General features: G+C 41.4%; 2 protein-coding genes across 3 annotated transcripts in view; both read left to right on the top strand.

Annotated features, from left to right (window-relative positions):
- Positions 1-22,070, top strand: part of LOC145326043 (ubiquitin carboxyl-terminal hydrolase 8-like) — a 236,124-nt gene that overhangs the window by 3,001 nt on the left and 211,053 nt on the right. The gene's annotated exons all lie outside the window — the stretch shown is intronic.
- The window catches only part of LOC145326045 (NF-kappa-B-repressing factor-like), a 32,534-nt gene that overhangs the window by 8,763 nt on the left and 1,701 nt on the right, over positions 1-22,070 (top strand). Inside the window, exons 7-13 of one of the 2 annotated variants that reach the window (XM_080169142.1) lie at positions 160-241; positions 882-976; positions 1,467-1,522; positions 2,803-2,941; positions 3,181-3,320; positions 5,123-5,207; positions 5,844-5,918. In XM_080169142.1, coding sequence (XP_080025268.1) covers positions 160-241; positions 882-976; positions 1,467-1,522; positions 2,803-2,941; positions 3,181-3,320; positions 5,123-5,207; positions 5,844-5,903 — 657 coding nt within the window. In that variant the 3' untranslated portion in view covers positions 5,904-5,918. Of the gene's footprint in view, positions 1-159; positions 242-881; positions 977-1,466; positions 1,523-2,802; positions 2,942-3,180; positions 3,321-5,122; positions 5,208-5,843; positions 5,919-22,070 lie in introns of those variants that run through there. The other variant, XM_080169141.1, reaches the window with a different exon arrangement.

Here is a 22,070-nt window from a genome sequence, read left to right as displayed (position 1 = left end):
TTAATATTCTCCTAATTCAGTTCTGACAATCTACAAGTGTTAATGTTTTTTGTCCTTCCATTTCAGATCTTCGCTTTTATGGATGTTGTCATCCTTGTTTTTTCAAAAAATCTTAATTTTAACATGAAAATAATATAATCTAATAAATACCTAATCTAGAACAATACCTATCCTCAGGAAAGAAAGTTGCTTCCACTTAATTTTCAATTTCCAGCCTGTTATTTCATTCTGGTAACATATGGTTGGTGAATTTCTTTATTTTATCAATGCGGTCTCTGCAACTCAGTTTCCTTGCTGACTCCTTGTCTGTAACGCTGGTTTTAAATATTTAAAATTAGATCTCTGACCTGCAGAAGGCCTTTGACAAATACAAAGGGGGGAGGGGACATTGGACTGCAAATTTTACTGTACTCAATGATTTATGGACAATTTGATTTTTCATTTGCTTTACAAATTTTTTACTTACAATTTTGAACTACAAAAGGAATGATATTTATCATTATTGGAGATATCTTACCCTTAAGATTTTTTAGGATTTCGAATCAAAACAGTAAAACTTGTGACTTTAAAATTATTATTAGACTGAAATTTTCGTTCTGTCATTACAAAACTACTGGGATATTAATTGACTGGTTGCTTTGTCTACGGCAGAGTAGGTGACCCAAAAACTAGTCTAAAACCATCCAATTATTATATATTTTAAAGCTTCCCTAGAAGTACAACCCATTCTGAAATGCAGTTTCCGACATCTTTGGCTTATAAAAAAATTAGTCTCTACTTCTAGTGGCTCTGTATTCGACGGGATAAGGAAGGGCAAAAATAGCCTAACTAGGGCAAAATAGCCTAAAACCTACTAAATTATAATAAACTTTGTATTTCAGAAGATAGAATCCATGATGTTTCCTTAAGTATTTTGCAAAGATCCTCTGCATTTTGTAAAATACCTTTAAAGCTTAAATATAACAAAAGAACAAAGGTAAGAGTTCATCTTTAAAAAGTTAAACAATCCTTTTCTATAATTAGGGTCGGTCCATACGTTCGTATTGGATAGCTATAACGTACATTTCAGCATGCTAGACTTGTTCTAATGATTTTAAACTTATTGCTCTAATAGTTGGGCACAACTCTATAATCTGTACTAGAAAGTCTGTATGTCCATTTTTAACATGATGATATTTAAACTATCCATATTTACTCATTCAAATATCTTTGCATAAAAGTAAAAGAATGTTTGCATGTTTTGTCTGTAGCTTAATATCTCGCTAAGTAACTACTGTACTGATATGCTCCATATAGTTCCAGGGAAGTATTTAGGGCGAGGGTACGGCGTCCATCCTAAAAGAAATACCCCAACCCCTCCCCCCCTCCAAAAAAAGTTATTAAACTAAAATTAAAAGTGAATAGTCGGCTTCACTCAAGACACTTAAAGCATCCGTTATATCGGATAATACTATCTTTTAATTTAGAATTATCAAGTTTCGATTGCAAATCATTTAATATGTGAAGAAACAGGGAAAGATGCGTAAGTACTTGAGTAAATTAATAAACATTGATATAGGATTTTTGGAATTGTTTACTTTTTTACTAGCGAAGCTTATCTATAATTTACTTTGTCTGTCTGTCCGTAACGCTCTTGGGAAAATGGGATTTTCTCGGCAGCTGATTTTTTTAGGGAAGATTCTCAATATCATTGAGCATCCATTGTAAAGATTACTTGGTCCGTCGGTCTGTCGGTTATGCATTAAAAACATTAATAGTTTTATCAACATTCCGTGACTTTTTTTTATGACACTTGTGCATCTGCTCTATAATTCATTTTGTCCGTTTGTACATAGGTATATCATTTGCTCCGTTACTAATTAAAAAATACCATATAAGGGTTTGTTTGTGGCAAATAATTGCATCTGAAATTTTTGCAGATTTTTTACCACATATGAGTACTTTTCAGTGATAAGGGATAGGAAACGTAGGAAAATATTATTTCAGGCCTATTTCAAGCCTAGGCCTAAAAAAACAGTTTTGGGATGGCGCAGTAGTTCGCTATAAACGGTAATGAAATAGCTGTGTGTGTGTTTGTAGTTGAAGTATAGAATAAAATTCAGGTAGCTAGTCTATATATTAATGGCTTTTGTTAAAATCACGTTGTGATGTTTTTTTGTCTCTTGCATATTTATTAAAGAGTAAAAATTTTATTTAAAAATATTATTTTATCATTTCTTATTAAAATTCGAAATAAATAAATAAATTTAGTACAATAAGTAAATAAGTACTTGGATAACCTTCTATCATTAATCTTGTTCTATGTTGGTAGAATAATGTTTTTGTACTTTTTAGCATTTAATAGTACATTAGTTGTTTCATTCAATTCCGTATAAAGTTTTAAAATTTAAACTACAACATTTCATTTATAAACTACCAAATGAATAAATTCGTAGCTACCTACTTTCCAAAAATAATCACTCTATTTTTTTTTATAATATAGGGTATTTTTTAATGTAAACTCTGGGCAGATTTGATAATTAAGTTGAAGTGATCGAACACCTTTTCTTATTAATTTCTATTTTTATTAAGAAGCAGACAAGATAAATTTTTTTCATTGCCGCGTTTTGTTATATTCTCATCCGCCAATTGGTGATTGGTTGATACAAAACAGGCCGATCCTTATTGGTTTAGAGCGATAGCTACTTGGGAGCGTCCGCCAGTTTGTTAGGAATTTTTAAAAGTTGCAATATCCCTTTAGAATCTAGGCCGGGACCTAATTAATGGCCAGGTTTCCTATCCCTCATCCATGGTACTTTTTAGGTCAGAAGCTAAATTGCGGGCGTGTGACATGGCCCTTGACATATTATCAGAATATTGTTATAAAATTTCCCTCAAGAATAGTAAATATTCCTCTGATGGAGCCCATGTGGATATAATAGATGTTCAGGACAACACAAAGGTGAATAAATCTTTTTTAGGAAGGGAGGGGTCATTCTCATTAACTTAAAACCTTTATTATCCAAACTTTAAAAAAAGGTGACATCTTGAATATTTTTTAACTAACTTTTCCAAATGGCGTCATATTAGAAGAGAATATGACGTCAATCGGCCAAAAAATATTATTTGTCCCTTTTTTTACGAGGCACTTATATCAGCTATCAATTCTGATCATATTCATCAAAAACTTAAATAATTTAGGTTGGCAAGAATCAGGAGAAACTGGGAGACTCGAATATTGGTCACAAATTATTAAGTATGATGGGGTGGAGTGGAGGGGGGCTGGGTAAAGAGGGTGCTGGTATTACTGAACCCATCACTGCGGAATCTATGTTTGGGAAGTAAGCATTTTTACATGTTTTATATTTCTTGGCAAATCTTATATTAGTAAGTTTCTCACACAGCTATGTATATTCTACATATATTCCATTATATCTGACCTTAAATTCTCAGGGAAGCTACTCAATTATTATATCACCTTGGCCTTAAGTTTTGGCTCTAACTAATCAGCTACATCTATCTGTCTAATTTTTGAACCAACAAATCCGTAGTCAAGCTAAAATTGTGACTTTTACCTACACAAATAAGATATTTTGGGACGTAACTTAAAAACTGCCTGGTAAGAGTTTAGCTTTATTTCAATTGTCTTCATGGCTAACCTATATACAGTATGACCCTCGAAAAAGTATCTTTAAGGGTATACAGCCCTTATTTCTTAATGTATCATAAAAAATAGCATATGTCCTTGTTCTCTGTACATTTCCACACAAGCATATATAAAAAAATTAATTTTACCTCCATTAACACTGGAGATTTTTAGAGCTAAAGTTTTGAAAAAGTGACTGAGCAAAAAGTAACTTTTAACATAAATTGACTTTTTTGCCAAAATTAAGATAGAAATCCTATTATTTTTGTTACTAGCAGAAACTTTATACAAAAATGAAACAAAAAATTTAGGTTTTAAGTTAAAAGTCTTTTTTTTACACATATTTTTGAGTCTTTCTTGTGTAATGATATTTTGAAAAACTTACTTATGAGGCAAAATTGTTTTAGATTAAAAAAACAAATAAATCTTTATGAATATAGCAGGAATATTGTTTTTGTTTCATAATCATAACTTTAATAACAAAAAAGTTATAAGGAAAATAAAATTACATTATAATGATTTTTTAGTCTAAAAAGCTTAATTAACCCCCTATTAAGTGATTGAGATGTCAAAAAAGGGGGCGGAGCAACTGTCATAATTAATCCTTTTCTTAAATAAGGGTAAGTATATAGCCTGAAATTTGCAAATAATCAATTCATTCAGTAGTATTTTTTGCCTTTAAAAATTTATATTTTTTGGTGGAATAAAAAGAAATAATTAGTTACCATGTTTTTCTTTGTTTATCATTCTTCAGTTACCAGAAAGACATAGTGTAACCATCCAAAAATAGTGAGAAACAAAAAAAATTATTTTTCTCAGTCACTTTTTCAAAACTTTAGCTCTAAAAATCTCCGGTGTTAATGCAGGTATAATAAATTTTTTTATATATGTTTGTGTGGAAATGTACAGAGAACAAGGACATATGCTATTTTTTGTGATACATTAAGAAATAAGGACTGTATACTAAGAGATATAAGTTTTCCGGAATTTTAATGTAGGGAGTAGATTTGAAATCTGCATCAAATTTTAAGGATTTTTTATAAAATTCGTTTTTTGTAAAATTCTTTATCTTAAAGCGAAAATACATTTTAAGTTAATTAATTTTAACCAATAGGATAGGTGGATTTTAAAATACCTGCGCTCTAATTGGTTGAATGATGTACGACATCCAATCAGAGCGCAGATTTTTAAATCCACCAATCACAGATGCCAAAATTAATTAACTTAATTTGTATTTCCGCTTTTAGATAAAGAATTATACAAAAAACGAATTTTATAAAAAATCCTTAAAATTTGATGCAGATTTCAAATCTACTCCCTACATTACAATTCCGGAAAACTTATATCTCTTACTGTATACCCTTAAAGATACTTTTTCGAGGGTCATACTGTATATACAAAAAATATTTAAAAATCCACTTTAACAAGTACCCCCAACTCGTTAAATGCACTTTGAACAACTATCCCTTCATCATTAAAGGTTTTAAATAATTTTAGACAAGGACTTGGTTTTAAAGATAACCGACTTAGAGCTGGAAAAGTATTAAGAGTATTTAAACAGAAAATTGAAAAGATAATTAAGGTATGTAGATAGGTACCAAATATAATAATTATTATTTTCAATGACAGAAGTAATGTTCGTCATTGAAAAATGTATTACCTATAAGTTATCTTTATTTGAAATGTGATTGAAATTTTTTTCTTAATACAAGCATTTTTTTGCAACAAATTAACAGCAAAATTTTCCAGCAGTATAATTTTTGTACCTTTTTTTTATAAAAGCATAGGTATATTTTTCAACTTTTCTACAAATCAAAAAAATGTGATCAGGGTAGCTATTCTAACCAACAATTCCACAAAAAATCACGAAACCTTATTAAGTATCTGGTGGTATATTTTATTTTGGCATGTACGTGAAGAGGGGTGGAAAAGAAGGGGAGGAAAAGGGGAAGGGAGTTGTGGGGAAATTTTCCTTTATTGCTGTTTGTTAGAATATCATTCCCTTGTCCCTAAATGTAATGCATTCTTGTCATTTGTATGACCCTTGGGACCTCAAAAACAATGATCTCGAAAATGTTTCCATTGAAACATATATACTAATATTCTAGGAAAATATGGGTGCTAGTGGTAGTAATGATTTAGTGTTTACAACTAGATATTATAATAATTACCTACTAGAAATATAATATTACCTACATATTTACTAATAATATTCTAGGAATATATGGGTACTAGTGGTAGTAATGATTTAGTGTTTACAACTAGATATTATTATTAATACTAGAAATAAATACTAATATTCTAGGAATATATGGGAACTAGTGGCAGTAATGATTTAGTGTTTACAACTAGATATTATAATAAACACTAGAAATATAATTTTACCTTTATATATACTAATATTCTAGGAATATATGGGTGCTAGTGATAGTAATGATTTAGTGTTTACAACTAGATATTATAATAAACACTAGAAATATGATATTACCTACATATATACTAATATTCTAGGAATATATGGGTATTAGTGGTAGTGATGATTTAGTGTTTACAACTAGATATTATTATTAATACTAGAAATATATACTAATATTCTAGGAATATATGGGAACTAGTGGCAGTAATGATTTAGTGTTTACAACTAGATAGTATAATAAACACTAGAAATATAATATTACCTACATATATACAAATATTCTAGGAATATATTGATTGAGACATAAAACCGTACCTGTTAGGAATCTAATCATAACACCTATAACCATATTAATCAGTCATTATTTATCTGGAATTATAACAGAAATATTTAAAAGCAATTAACCTTTTAAACCCTAATTACTTCACAAGATATAATCTGCAATATGAAAAGGACATCTAAGCTTAGTTTAATAAATTAATGCAGTAATGATAACACATCATAACAAAGGAATGAATATTTATTAAACAAGCATAATAATCAATTAATAAAACAGCACATAAATATTTTCATAACACCAGGAAACAATCCTGAAATAAACAAAACATAATTAATAAAACACAAATAGATATTTTATCATTTATATATATCTCCCTCTCCACTACTTCTTCTCCTTGGTTTTCTTCTCCTCCTTCCTCTTCTCCTCGTCCTTCTTGCGCTCGCTATTCACCCACATCTCCCAGACGTGAAGCTGAGCTTCAAGTACCGTATACCTGTCCTTCTCTCGGGCCAACTTCTCCCGGTACTCCTTGTTGTCCTTCGACAGGTCCTCTACCTCCCACTCGAGGTCCGAAATGTCTTTCAACAAGCCGTCCCTTTCAACACGCCATTCTTCAAGGTCTTTGTAGCTCTCCTCATCCAATTTCCTCAACCTTTTCGAGGACGCCCGGGACTCATGCTTATAGCGCGCACGCTCAGCCTCAGCAACCTTGAGCTTCTCACCTTGACGACGATTGTGGGCCTCACTGTCATCTAGACTCTCCTTCAACGCCTTCAAGTCCGCCCTCAACTCCATGTTTTCGCGGAATACACGCTTAAACGTGTCGGAGTCAATTGAGATAACCGATATGGGGGCCGAATAAGTCACCACATTCTTCGCCGCCTTCTCCTTCTCCCCCACCACGGCAACCCCATCATCAGCACCCGCCTTCTGCCTCTTGTTGACCTTGCCCCGTGGCTTACCTCCCTTCCTCTTGGACGTTAGACGCTTGTCCATGTTGTAACCAAGGCCGTTTAAAAGTTCCCAGGTACACTCATTTTCAATGTAAGCCCAGGTGTTCCATAATGGGAGAGGCACAACAGGCTCTGATAGCTGGCAGGGTGGTTCCGTCGACTTGAAACTTGCGTGGTAACGCAACAAACGGGCTGCGTACCTGTACTTGCCATTCTTGGTGAGTTCTGAACCCAGGCCATCGTTGGACACAAACTCAGTGTATACTGAAGGACACACAACCCAGGCCCCGTTCTGCCTGCTGAGAAACGATTTGTGAAGTAGGAGTATCGGCGCCGCCATCTCCACAGCCTTCTGCCAGATGAACTTGTTGATCTTGGTGACATCCTCCCACGACGGGAATGCCGACGGCACATATCTCATGGTTGGGATAGATATCAGGTGCCTGCCTCCGCGAACTGACTCAAGCAGACCATCCATCGCGTTGATCAACTCCTGCACCGGAACCACGCCTACAAAGGCTTGAAATGCTGCCAATGTGATTCTCTGTGGAAGTTTACGCTCCAGCAGCGCCAAAACTTCTTCCACAAAGAGCTCTATGTCCTGGTGCTCCAGCACACGCCAGTCAACCTCCTCGGGACAGATGATGTTCTTCTCCAGCTCACTGAACAGCACATGCTCGGACTCGGACTCCAGCTGCACGACGATGTTGGTTGCCACATGGGACTTGGCATTTCCACTCTTGGCACTCATACTAAACAAGAAAAGGTAGCTTTAACTAAATGCATAGATTAAATAGCATAGTTAAAAACACTTAAACCATAAACTAGGTAGCTTAAACCTACTTTCAAGAAAAACACAATCTTAATTATTAAATAAGATCATGGCTTTACGTTCTTATCATATAACTTAATATAGTTTAGAACATAAGAAATACATATATTATAGGGAGAAAACAAACATTGTCATGTTAAAGACTACGTTGTTTTCATTTTTAAAACACATTAAAATTCGCTGTAATATTACTACCAAAAGAAAATATGTGAAGTATTTTATCAGGTAGTTAGGTTATTAAAAACAGAATAAAAACATACTAAAATGTTAATAAAATTGATAAAATCGATTATATATTGTTGATTAAACGTAATAAAGGGTGAATCGACTTAACGAAATCACGCTAAATAGATAAAAACACAATTTATCACGTAAATAAACCAAAAATATAAAATAATTGCGAATATTCTTAAGAAAATATCCAAACATAATTACTAAGTTTTTAAATGAGAGTTTTATTATAGAAAAACGGCATTATCGTTGAAAAAATAGGAAATTCAATTTTTACACAACTAATAGAAATTAAATTCTATATTATTAAGATAGAAATGTTTTACCTTCAAATGAAAGCACTAAAGCGATGTCTGTATTTGTAGGCAAATGAAACGTTAATGATTTTATTGTGTAAAAAAAGTTAAAAAGTAAATTTTACCTATTTTATACGCATTTTTCTCACGAAATGTAGAATTAAATAATTTCCGCTTTAAATAAAACACGTCATTGCTCGCCATATTTGTTATTGACTCTCATTCAGTTATGCCGCACCAAACTTGACAAAATCATGGTTACCAGGTATAAATTCGCTACTCAATGCTTATTTTTGATTTGTTGATGAAAGTTGTCACCTAATACTCGTTGAGTTTATATTAAATTGGGAATAGTCAGCGGTGGATACAACTAACCATTTTCAAAGACATTAGACAATTATGTGTGTACTTAATAAGGAAAGAAATGCATATTTTTGCATAAATGTATTATCATTTTTGGCAAAAATAGAAAAAGTTTTAATTTAATAAATACTTTAGACATATATTATTGATATTTATTTACAAATTAATGTATGTACAAACACAATCTACAGTTAGAACAATTAAGCCCTAACCACATCCAAAATGTCTTTTGGAATTCTCCCTTCTTGCATAATCTTGGTGAGAGACTCAGCATTTGCTCCCACCTTTGTTAAGGGATCAGCCAGCTGAAACTCTCCTCTAGCCCAGATCAGCTGTTCCAAATCTTTGTCTTTAAGCATCTGCTTTACCACACCAATCTCCCTGCGCAGTTTCCTTTCACTGACATCTGTTGTAGAATGCACACTCTCATAGGTGTCTTTGTTGTCGATAACAGCACGAACAGGAATGTTACCGTCATCACCTAGTAACTGTTGCAGAGTCCATTTAAATGCTACAGCTGCATCCAAACCTCTGGTAAGAGCAATGGCCTCTGCTGCAAGCGTTGAAGTCACTACTCGATCAATCTTGTTTGACCTCCAATCTATTAGTGCACATCTGCCATCTTCTGGTCTGACCAACAGTAGAATGTATCCTTGTGTGCTATCTGTGCCTCCATTCAAATTACCATAGGATGCATCTGTAAATAGCCAAATTTCAGACTTTGCTAAATCACCAAGGTTGGAAAACCTGAGCAAAGCTTTGTTGTCTTTCAGATTCTGTAAGGACTTCTTTGCGAACTTCAGATCAGCAATGGTTCCCCCTTTAAAATGAGTGGAACATGAAATCATGTTAAATGACAGGTCTGGTCTCGTGGATCTTACAGTCCAGTTCAACTGGCCAGTCATTTTTCGCAGGGTAGAAAGTTCTTCATGTGACATTTCATCTTTTGACTGTCTTAGTCTTACTGTGTCAATTTCAGGAATTGTAATATTCTCAACATAGTCTGTCTGATCAAGAGAAACTCCATTCTTATCTTGATTAAGCTGAAATCCAGTATACATGAAACTTCCACGTTCTGACTTGCCAACTTTGAAAGTATCCAGTATCTGTGGGAGTATCTTAGAGTGAAAATATTCTCCACCAGCGTTCAAGAAATCATCCACATGTAAACCAACTAATGCTTCCAGCACGCCATTTACTTTCAGGTAAAATAATCCTGAATCGTAAGTGCACTTCTCAAATCCTAATTTCTCTAGAACATTTTCCACTCTTGTATACCATTGACGACTGGCATCTCTAAGACCATACAAACACTTGTTCAATAACCACAGGCTATTTAAAGCATTGGCTTCCTTTGGGGGTTTAACATACACCTTTCTCTTTAATGTTGTTCCTTGAAGAAAAGCACTTTTTACGTCAACTGTTTCAATTGCCCATCCTTTAGCTGAAGCTATGGTCAAAAGAGTTCTAAGTGAGTACTTCTGCAATGTAGGGGATTCCTTTGGGTGTTCGTCTTCTTCTTGAAAACCCCTTGCAGTAAGTCTTGCTTTGACTTCACTTCCTTTCTGAGTAAGTACCCATGTAGTAGTTATGAAGGGTTGGCCAGCATCTTCTACCACATTATACGTGTCGAAGTCTTTTAGCTTTTGAAGTTCAAGCTCCTTAGCTGCAATACACTCAGGTGTGTTCCTCTTTTCTTTGGGCAACATCACTGCCAAAATTTCTTCATGAATCCAGGTTGCTAACGCCTGATCATCATCAAGCACTATCAAGTTTTGCTCATCCCTGATGGTAATGACTTTACCATTGTCAAGCCTTATGTCAACTCCTGTGTTGTTGCCTAGAGTCCATGTAGCCATTGTATCTTCACTGTCTATTTGCTCTTTCCTTACTTCTTGCTGAGCAAAGTCTGCGGAAAACTGTTTTCCACTATCTAGTTTCACATTATACCAATGTTTGTACTTGCCAACCTTCTTTCCAGCTTGTCCTAGGACTACTCCTCTCTCCCATTTTCCATTATCCTTGAACTCTATGCGCTGATTTTTCGCATACTTTTCAGGACTCATGACTTTCTCAGCTGACACATTCTTGTCAGTATTTGCTTCTGGTATGTTTTCAGTCGTATCATCATTAACACTATCATCTTCTTGTTGATGCATGTCAATCTGATCTGGATTCTCTAGCTCCACTTCTTCTTGGGCTTCCTGAAATTCTTCTTCATCTTCTGTATCTATTTCCATCTTTACTGGTTTCCGTGATTCACTCTTGCTTGGACTATCACCACTGACGGGTTTCCCTTTCTTTAAGTCATCAAGCTGCGCTTCTTCTTCTCTTAGCCTCTCTGACAAGGTTTGACCTGCAGGCCATATCCTGTTAGCACTGACCCTAACATAGCCTGAGCTTGTGCGTATGCCAATCACTTTACTATCCTGAAAAATCACCTTTGCAGGACCCAGCCACTTATCATCTTTCTCTCTCTTGTAGTATACAAGCTCTCCAGGGCTATAGTCTCGGTTCACCGCTCTCATCTTTCTGTTCAACGCTAATTTGAGCTTCTCACACTTCTCAGCCTTCGCAAACGCCTCTCTTGTACTGTATATTGTCTCCATGTTCTTTTTCAACTGGATACTTCTTGGCTCGATCTGAGAAGCCGGGATGGGATCCGTCATGATATTTGGTAGTCTTGGTGCTCTGCCAAAGGTAAGTTCAAATGACGAGTATCCATATACATTCGTCAATGAATTCTTCACCGCACATGACCAAGCCACTGCTTGTTCCAAAGACATTGTTGGATGATCTCTCTTTATACATGTAGTCACACAATCATTCAGATAATGGCCTTTCTCACAGTGGCCATTTTGCCACGGCGCATAAGCTGCCGTGGTGGCATGGTAGATATTGAGAACCCCACATGTTTCTTTCATAGCTTCATTAATGAACTCTCCACCATTATCAGTCAAGATGATATCTGGAGCAGTAAAGTATCTGATCCATTCATTGAACAATTTTGCAACTATTGTCTCAGGTTTCTTGTCTGTTATTACTGTACCCACTGTGTATCTAGTAAACATGTCAACAAAGTAGAGAATATAATGTTTGTCATCCCATTTCTTAAGATCCATAGTTAGGATATGATTGAAATCTTTGGCCATGGGCAATGAAACTGCTGGCTTGTCAGGATTACGACGACGCAAAATGCAGCCTTCGCAGCCATCTATGATTTGATCAATCATCTTGTTAAACTTGGGATCCCATTGATCTGCTGACTTGATCAATTCTATGAAAACTCGTTTAGGCCTGTGCCCAAATTGACGATGGAGCTTGTGTAGTAGCTTCATCTGATTCTCTTCACTCTCTTCCAGCATATTTACCGCACAGATCTCTTGCATGAGCTTGTTGTCATGTCTTTCATTGTCACCAAACAAGTTGAGAATAAAGTGTCCAGCACTGGTGGTATCAACTCTTATCAATTTGCCATTAATTGAAGCTGTGTCATCTGCCATGTTAAGTGTTATTCCTAGTTGTTTCATATGTGCTTTGGACATTAGTAGTGGAATATCCGATTCTATTATATCCACCTCAATTGAATGTTGTTTACCTGCCACTATAATTGGGATTGTATAGGCCTCTTTGGTTGGAAGCACGCCTTGATTGCCAAACTGGAATGTTTTCTTACTCTTGTATGGTCCTTGAACCAAACTTTTCAGCTCACTGGGAACAGATGACAGGAAAATGTCCATCCATTTTTGTCCAGCCACACTTGAAGTACAGCAAGAATCCAAAGCAGCACAGTTTATTGACTCCGCTGTGAACTTACTAAGCTCTTCCTTGTTCGTTGTGAAGAAAACTTTTTCAACTTGGTCCTCCTCTTTACTTTCTTTCTCTTGTTCTTCTTCTTGTGCGCTTGCAACTCTCTCAAATTGGGACATCAAAGCTTCTTCTTCGTCGGAGTTTTGTGTTTGCACTACAAAGACTTTTCCCCTTTTACGGTTAGAGTTGCCTGTATTGTTGTTATTACTATTCTTATTATACGGGCATTCTCTATTGAAATGTCTAAATGAGCCGCAGGTTTTACATTTATAGGCTTTTCCCGTTATGGGATCGATCGGATTCATAGGGTTGGCATCCCTGTTTGCTCCCTTATTTGGAACAGAACGAGCGCCATTCGAAGAATAAGACGACGACTTCCTATTATTATTATTATTATTATAATTGTTTGTATAACTCTTTTTAAATGAGTTATTTTTCTGCCAATTCGCATACGCTTCCTGATGCTCGGCAACAAAGGCTTCGGCGCTAGTTATATTTGCGTCAGAAGAGACAATATTGCCTAACGAATCCGATAGCATATCTTTTAATTTGCGTTTGACAGCGACGTACGTCTTTCCTCCCTCTTTTTCCAAATCGATTACACCTTTCACTAGTTCCGCTTGTGTGTTATTAAGCTTCGCCCCTAACATTACTATAAAGGAGCTACAAGTGTCCGTGAATGTAATACCTAGTTGCTTACATTTATTGTAGTGTCTCTCATGCTCTTTAAGATATTCTAAAATGCTTTGATCTGCCGTCCTTCTATAATTCCATATCTTTTCAAATCTTCCAATTCAGTAATTCTAGCCTCTTTTCCTATATGCGTGTCTAGAAAGGCGAGTACTTTGTCTACCCCTTGAGCATCATTTACAAGCTGCTCAGCTGGGTGTACGTTAAAGAAATCTTTCTGTATATAGTCGCCGAACTCTATAGACTTGTTAGGTAACGCATATGCCAACATAGCTCCCATTCGCTCCTTTTTATAATCGCATATCCCAGCCCATAAAAGCACATTGTTCTTGAAATCTTCGTAAGAATCGAACTTGTTTAAATCTGGAGCATCAGCTCCAATCTTACAGGTAGAATTATCATTCATGATGTCAACTTATTAGGGTTACTGACACCTTAAATGGCTAGATTAATTGCTTATACAATTCTTACCATATCACCACTTATTACAGTGGTTAGCGCTACTTATTGATGCACCACCTTTTTAAATGTGGCTATTAATATTACTCTATCAAATGTTTTGGTTACACCTTTTTGATTTTTATTATTATTATTCAATAAAATAATCAACACGAGGTTATAGAGTTTTATTAATTACGAGAAAAATTGTCTGGAACAAACTTCTTCACAGGTCTTCTCTGGCCGCGCTCCTAATGCACATTCTTCATGAACATTTTTGACACCTTCTTAGGTTTGATAAGAATCTCTGTTATTAAGCACTATTATATTAAAAAAATAGTTCATATATATGATAACTGATCAAACTTGGTTTTTAAGGTTCAGGTTTGATTTTCTATCTCATCACAGAGTGCCGTAGATCTTTTAAATACTAAAATTCCCCGTTTTTAAGGTGGGTGAATTTTTGAATTTTTGTAAGCTCTGCTACTACTGATTGAGACATAAAACCGTACCTGTTAGGAATCTAATCATAACACCTATAACCATATTAATCAGTCATTATTTATCTGGAATTATAACAGAAATATTTAAAAGCAATTAACCTTTTAAACCCTAATTACTTCACAAGATATAATCTGCAATATGAAAAGGACATCTAAGCTTAGTTTAATAAATTAATGCAGTAATGATAACACATCATAACAAAGGAATGAATATTTATTAAACAAGCATAATAATCAATTAATAAAACAGCACATAAATATTTTCATAACACCAGGAAACAATCCTGAAATAAACAAAACATAATTAATAAAACACAAATAGATATTTTATCATATATAGGTACTAGTGACAGTAATGATTTAGTGTTTACATTTAAATATTATAATAAACACTAGAAATATAGTATTACCTACATATATACTAATATTCAAGGAATATATGGGTACTAGTGGTAGTAATGATTTAGTGTTTACAACTAGATATTATAATAAACACTAGAAATATGATATTACCTACATATATACTAATATTCTAGGAATATATGGGTATTAGTGGTAGTAATGATTTAGTGTTTACAACTAGATATTATTATTAATACTAGAAATATATCTGGTAAGCCGAGCGTACTCGGCCCACGGGGTAACGAGTTCGGATTCAACGGGCCCTAGCCTTTAAGTATTCTACCAAACAAACAAGCAGGATTCAATCATACAGAATTATATATTTAAACTGAATAATATTTACAAGTTATGTTTACTATATATATACAACAAAAATATAACAATGGTTAGGTTTGAAGGGGGTGTGGGGCGCCAGGGCTTAGCGCCCGACGGTAGACAGGCTGTGGGGGCAGCGGTGGTAAAAGGGGAGGCAGTGCCTCCCGATTATATAAGCGCATGATGGACTCGTGATAGTTGCATGTTCAAGTCCCCTCCCCACATTTAGGCAGGCTAGTTTGACCGCCGGGTGCGGGGTTAACAGCGGTCATGAGATGGATAGTGATATAATAGGATTAGTGCGGGGGGTTTGTTATCATAAGTCACAGCGAAGCAACTCTGTAATCGGCCTGTCCGTATGGGCGTCGTATTACCACAACCTCCCCTTCAAGGGTTGCGTGGCTCCTGAGCCACCAGGCCTTGAACCTGGGGATATGACAGCCGGCTCATGCGCCAGACAGGCAGTTCTTGGGGCACAGCTCGATGGAGGACAGCTCGGGCTACACAGGCTCCCCGGGACACTCGTTGCTCGGTCTGACTGTGGTTGGTGATCAGCATTGTCAGCTCCTGGTTGGCTTCTAGGCGTGGGTTGGCCACGGCCAGGCCTCGCCGCTGGAAATTTTGCCTCGTCTGCAGGATCAGTTCTGTCGCGGCTGGTAGCTGGACACGGAGGCCTAGGCAGACTCTGGTGGTTCCTAAGGGTGGAATGGTGATGGCAAAGGGCGCATAGAATTCCATGGGGGCGCCTGCTTGATTCAGGTTGCTTGGCCTCCTAGCTCCTACCCGGATGGGGATGGCTGTCATCAGCAGGGGGCACATGGCTTCTTCTTCTTCTTCTGGGGCGGCCTCTTCCATCGCAGTGGCTGGCTCTTCTCCTACAGGCTCGCTGCCGGCTGGCAGGTTCTCCATGTCTGCGTCAGGGTTCCAGATGGCATCTCTGAGCGGCTCTGGAGCGGGCGGCGGCGGCGGTGGTTCGTTGGGCTGCTCCTGCAGGTTTTCCTCCACTGGGTCACGATCTTGGCCGCTAGGCTGTGGGGCGGCTGCGGCTGGCTGGTGCACTGGGAACTCTCCTGGGTTGCTAGCTGCGGGCGCCGCCGCTCCAACTGGCAGCTCGGTGGCATCCTCGTCGCCGTCCACGTCAACTTGGATGTCTTCTGGGATCTGGTGGGCAGTCACATCTCCAGTGTATTTGCGCAGTCGGCCTACATGCGCGGTAACTTCTGAGATCCTGGCTACTGGAGAGGCAGGTTTAATGACATAATGGACTTCTGTAGCTTTCCTCACTACTTTCCAGGGGCCAGTCCATCTCTTGGTAATCTTGGCTGCCTTTCCTGGCACCAGGCGAGGGGCCAGGTACCAGACCAAGTCTCCAACCTCATACTTGGCCGTGCCTTCGTAAGCTGCCGCGCTCCTCCTGATGGCTCCCTCCTCCTTCTGCTGGATGGCATCATAAACTGCATAGTAGCGCTGCAACAGAGCTTGGACGTTGGCTGGAACTGAAGCATATTCGGTCTCTGGCAGCCGTAGCACCATGTCCACCGGAAGTTTGGCCTCTCTCCCAAAGAAGGCCAGGAACGGGGTCACACCAGTGGATCTGCAGGCCTTGGTGTTGTAGGCAAAGGCGATGGCAGGCAGGTGTGGCTCCCAGTTGTTATCGTCTCTGTCTAGGAACAGGCGCATGCCTGTGTTGAGCGTCCTATGAAACCTCTCCACTCGGTTGGACTGCGGGTTGTAGGGTGGTGGATGTGTCAGGCCAATCTCGAGCCGGGAGGCCAGTTCCTGGAATACCTGGCCGGTAAATTCCATTCCATTGTCGGAATGGATCTTCAGGGGGCATCCGAACGTGGCCAGGTGGCGGTGCAACAGGGCTTCAGCCACCGTGAGGGTGCGCTTGTTGGGGATGGCGTAGAGGCTGACAAACCGGCTAAATCCATCTTGGCAGGTGAGGATGTAGCGGTTCCCAGCTGGGGTCTCTGGCAGTGGCCCCACCAGGTCGATGAATAGGACTTGCTGTGGATACCCCTGGCGGGAGGGCACGTGGATCCCCTGCTTCAGCCTCTCCTTGGTAACTTTCTGGACACACTCAGGGCAGGTTTGTACCATCAGGCGGACGTCACGGGCCAGGTTGGGCCACCAGAAGTGCATGGCAACGCGGGCGATAGTTGCGTCCATCCCAAAGTGCCCAGCCATGGGGGTCCCATGGGCTAGAAAGAACGCGTCCTGCTGGAGGGCCGAAGGCAGCAGGTATCTTGTCCTCTCTCCTGTCAGAGTCTGGTCAGTGGTGGTGAGGCAGCCATGCTCGTCAAGCCCCAGGGCTGAGAAGCGGCTGGCGTACTGCTGCTCGTCTCGTTCCTTGCCACGCAGCTCAGCCTTGGTTGGGGCCTTGCCATCAGCCACCCATTGGCGGACACGGAGCAGGAGGGGGTCCTGTGTCTGGGCTTCCAATACTCTAGCTGAATCCAGTCGGGCGGCAGGAGGCCGGCTAGCTGCGGCCTCCCCTAGCTGACCCAGGTTGTGGATATACTCAGCCTGCTCTGCTAATTCTTCGGCGCTAGCCGTTGGCATGTTGGCATCTTCCCGGCGGCTGAGGGCGTCGGCGTTGGTATTCTGGGTGCCAGGCCTGTGGCAGACGGTAAAGTCTAAGGCCGCTAGCTCCTCCTGCCAGCGGGCCACCATCCCTGTGGATGTGTTCAGTGATTTCATCTGTAGCAGGGCAGAGGAATCAGTGTTGATCTGGAAGCTGCGGTAGGACAAGATGCCGTGGAATTTTCGGATCCCATAGATAATGGCGGCCATCTCTCCCTTCCAGGACGGGTAGCGCGTCTCAGGGTCGGTTGTCTTGCGCCCCACGGCGGCAATCAGCCTCTCCTTGCCCTCCTGGCATTGACTCAGTATGGCAGAGATGGCGCGGCTGCTGAAATCTGTGGTGAGCTGGAACACTGCTGGTAAATCAAACCTGGGCGGCGCTCGGATGGGGGCCTGGCGGAACTTGTCCTTGAGTTGCAGCAGCTGGGCTTCCATCTCAGGCGTCCAGGTTAGGGCCTTGGCCGTCTTCTGCCGATTCATCTCGTAGGTGAGGTCTGCATACTCTGGGATGAACAGGCGGTAGTATCCAAAGAAGCCCAGCAACGCCAGCAAATCCTTGGGGGTGCTAGGGGCTGGCCAGTCCAAGATGCGGTCAATATAGTCCTCTTGCATGGCTATCCCCTCACGGCTGAGGGTGTGGCCCAGATAATCCACCTTGGACCGGAACAACTTGGTCTTGGCTGGCTTGAGGCGGATCCCTCCCCTGCGGTGGGCTTCCAAGACCTCTCGGAGCCTAGCCAGGTGGGCCCAGGTATCCTGATGGAAGGTCAGGACGTCGTCAAGGTATGACTGGAGGTTGGCTGTGCCTAGTGGGTTTAGGACCCCTGCAATAAACCTGGAATAGACCGACGGTGCCGTAGCCAGGCCAAAGGGCATCCTTTTCCATTGATACAAGCCCCTGGGGGTGGTGAAGGCGGTGCAGGGCCGGCTATCCTCAGACACACGGATGGTGTAGTATGCGGCCACCGCGTCTAAAGCACTGTAGACACGGTGCCCGCCAGCTCGTTCCACCAGTTGCTGGATCCTAGGCAGGGGGTAGCTGTCCAGCTCCAGACACTTGTTGAGGGCCCTGTAGTCGACGGCCCAGCGGGTGCTCCCGTCCTTCTTCTTGATGGGCACCAGGGGGCTGCTCCAGGCGGAGTCCGACGGCTCTATAACTCCTTCCTGCAGCCAGGTGTCCAGTTGTTTCTCCAGTTCAGCCTCTTGCCGCGGGTTCAGATCCCTAAATCTCTGGCGGATCGGCTGGGTCCCTGGCTTGAGGCGCAGCTGCAATTCAACCACATCTGTGCAGCCGGGGGTAGAATTGGAGAAGACGTCCCTGTACTCTGACAACGTAGTCCAGACCTCCTTCTTGAGCAAGGGGTCCTTGCGTAGGAACTCATTGTCTTCCATCTCCAGGGCCTCCCACAACTCTTGCATGTCTATAGGCTCAGCAGGTTCTTGGAACGAGTGGAGACGCGGGGGAGGCGTATCAGAGACCTCTAAAATGTCAGGTTTGACCAGCTCCCCTGCCACTGGGAGGCCAGCATCCAGCAAGAGGGGCACCTCCCCCTCATTGACCACCAGTACTCTAAACACAGTGGCAGAGCCAGGCCTGTGGGCATACAGGCCCTCTGGAATAACAAGGTCCTCCCCAAACCTCTGTTCTGGGGCAGCTAGTTGAATGGCATCCTTGGTGCGCTGGCCTACTAGCTCAACAGGGACCGCCATAACCCCGCGGCCAGGCAGGACCACCCGCTTGGCTGTGCGGAGCTGGGGTGGTTGACCGTCAGTTGGAGTGACAGCGCTTAGCCTATACGTGGCTGGTGAGGGGTCAGCCTTGGCTCCGGGACCCACCGGCCGCGACTTGACGGGCTCGGCTTCTGGAGAGGCTGACGTGTCGGAGCCAGGCGTGGCTCCGGGGGCGTCCGGCCACGATTTGACGGGCTCGGCGCTGGGAGAGGCCAAAGTGCTGGGTCCAGCTTTGGCTCCGTGGGCGTCCGGCCGCGACTTGACGGGCACGGCGCCGGGAGAGGCTGGGGCCTGAGAGTTGAGTGTGGCTCCGGGTACATCAGACCGCGACTTGACGGGTCTGGACTCGGGCTTGGCTGGTGGACTGGTTGGAGGTCCCAGGTAGAGGGGGCCAGGTGGACACGGCTGGCCGTTGATAAAAATGTCGGCGGAGAAGATTGGTTCTGGAGGGCTGGCAATCTCCGGAAACGTTGTTGGCAGGCTCTCCCTTGGCACCTTGGGCACTGGGGGCAACCCCATGGCTAGCAGGTTAGCTCCCTTGTGTGCGTTGAGCTCAGCGTCCACCCAGTGTGTGCCTTTCTCAACCACACGCGGCTGCTCAGGCAGGGGGCCTGGCAGAGGCCCCTCATAGCTTAGCTCTCTCTCGGCTGTCTCCCGGTCAATGGGGACGCCACGGAGTGGGATAAACTCCCCACGCGCCCACAAGCAAGGTGGTTGCATGTCGAAACAGAGCCTAGTTCCGAACTCCTTGAGAAAATACCCTCCTAGGTTCAGAGGGTGTGAGAGATTTCGGACCACAGTCACGTGGTATAGATGGAGTATAAGAGTGTGTGAAACTGCCATATATAACTCTTTTAATTTTCCAATTACCTGGAGGGGCTGGCCTTCCTCATTAGCAGTCAGGATCTGGGTGTTGTCCGGAATCAACATGCGTTGCACGCCCATCGCGTGCATGAGGTGCTCAGAAATTACAGCAGACCCTGGTACACGGTTGCCAGAGTCAATCATGGCATCAACCTGTACATGCTGGGCAGGGTCAGGAGTAGGAAACCTCACCCTGATATGGCAGGGGAAGTGGAGGTCCTGCCCTTGAGACAAGGGGGCCTCTCGTTCGGCTGGGGTTGGCAGAAACTTTGGTGGTGGCCGCACCGCAGCTATGGTGGTATCGCTTACCATGGTGGCTTAGAATGTAGCTTCGAATCACTAGAGCTTATTAATTATCACTTGGTCAACAATTTTATATTTATTTTTATCACTGGGTTGACATTTTATACACAATGATGTGTTGTTATCACTAGGAGCTCTAGGTGTGATTCTGGAAGCACTGGCAGCAGGGAATGTCCGTCCTGCAAGGTTCAGAGGGGTGACGGCGGTAGGGAATGACCCGTCCTACAGCGCCGCTGGTTCGAATCCCGAAAAATGGCGGCAGGGAATGGCCCGTCCTGCAGCGCCTCGGGTTCGAATCCTGGGAGGCAGCGGCAGGGAATGTCCCGTCCTGCCGTGCCTGTGGCTCAAAATCTGCTATCCGTCGCAGTGGTAGGGCTTACTTGTGTGCTGAAGCTTCGCAGCCACACATTGCCTTCTTAGGGAGACCAGCACACAGCTGTCTGTCTCGTAGGGTTGGCCTGGGTGTCCTGGGGCTTGTCCCAGCTACACTTGCCAATTTAGACTCAGTTTTGTAGCCGTCTGAGCTAAATTATCCGATTGCCGTGGCTGCGCACCTAGCGCCACTCCTACACGACACGGAAAAAGCGTCTTAACTGGCGCTTTTAGCAGGCTAAATCTGCTTGCCGTAGGCCAGAGGCCCACATATTGCGTTCAAAATGATGGAAATTCGACCTAAAAAGGCCGTCTCACGGGTCAGTTGGCGGCTGATTGTCCCCTTACTTGCCAAAGGGTCCAATCAGAGGTAGAATAGGCTAGTTTCTGTAAGGCTCGATTGAAACACGCTGACACCAAGTTCTGGTAAGCCGAGCGTACTCGGCCCACGGGGTAACGAGTTCGGATTCAACGGGCCCTAGCCTTTAAGTATTCTACCAAACAAACAAGCAGGATTCAATCATACAGAATTATATATTTAAACTGAATAATATTTACAAGTTATGTTTACTATATATATACAACAAAAATATAACAATGGTTAGGTTTGAAGGGGGTGTGGGGCGCCAGGGCTTAGCGCCCGACGGTAGACAGGCTGTGGGGGCAGCGGTGGTAAAAGGGGAGGCAGTGCCTCCCGATTATATAAGCGCATGATGGACTCGTGATAGTTGCATGTTCAAGTCCCCTCCCCACATTTAGGCAGGCTAGTTTGACCGCCGGGTGCGGGGTTAACAGCGGTCATGAGATGGATAGTGATATAATAGGATTAGTGCGGGGGGTTTGTTATCATAAGTCACAGCGAAGCAACTCTGTAATCGGCCTGTCCGTATGGGCGTCGTATTACCACATATATACTAATATTCTAGGAATACATGGGAACTAGTGGCAGTAATGATTTAGTGTTTACAACTAGATAGTATAATAAACACTAGAAATATAATATTACCTACATATATACAAATATTCTAGGAATATATAGGTACTAGTGACAGTAATGATT

The sequence above is a fragment of the Acartia tonsa genome, chromosome 8, assembly GCF_053477335.1.
Source record: "Acartia tonsa isolate MP-2025a chromosome 8, ASM5347733v1, whole genome shotgun sequence".
Classification (NCBI taxonomy): Eukaryota; Metazoa; Arthropoda; class Copepoda; order Calanoida; family Acartiidae; genus Acartia; species Acartia tonsa.
Note: the sequence above shows the minus strand (reverse complement) of the source record. Positions and strands in the feature narration are given on the sequence as shown.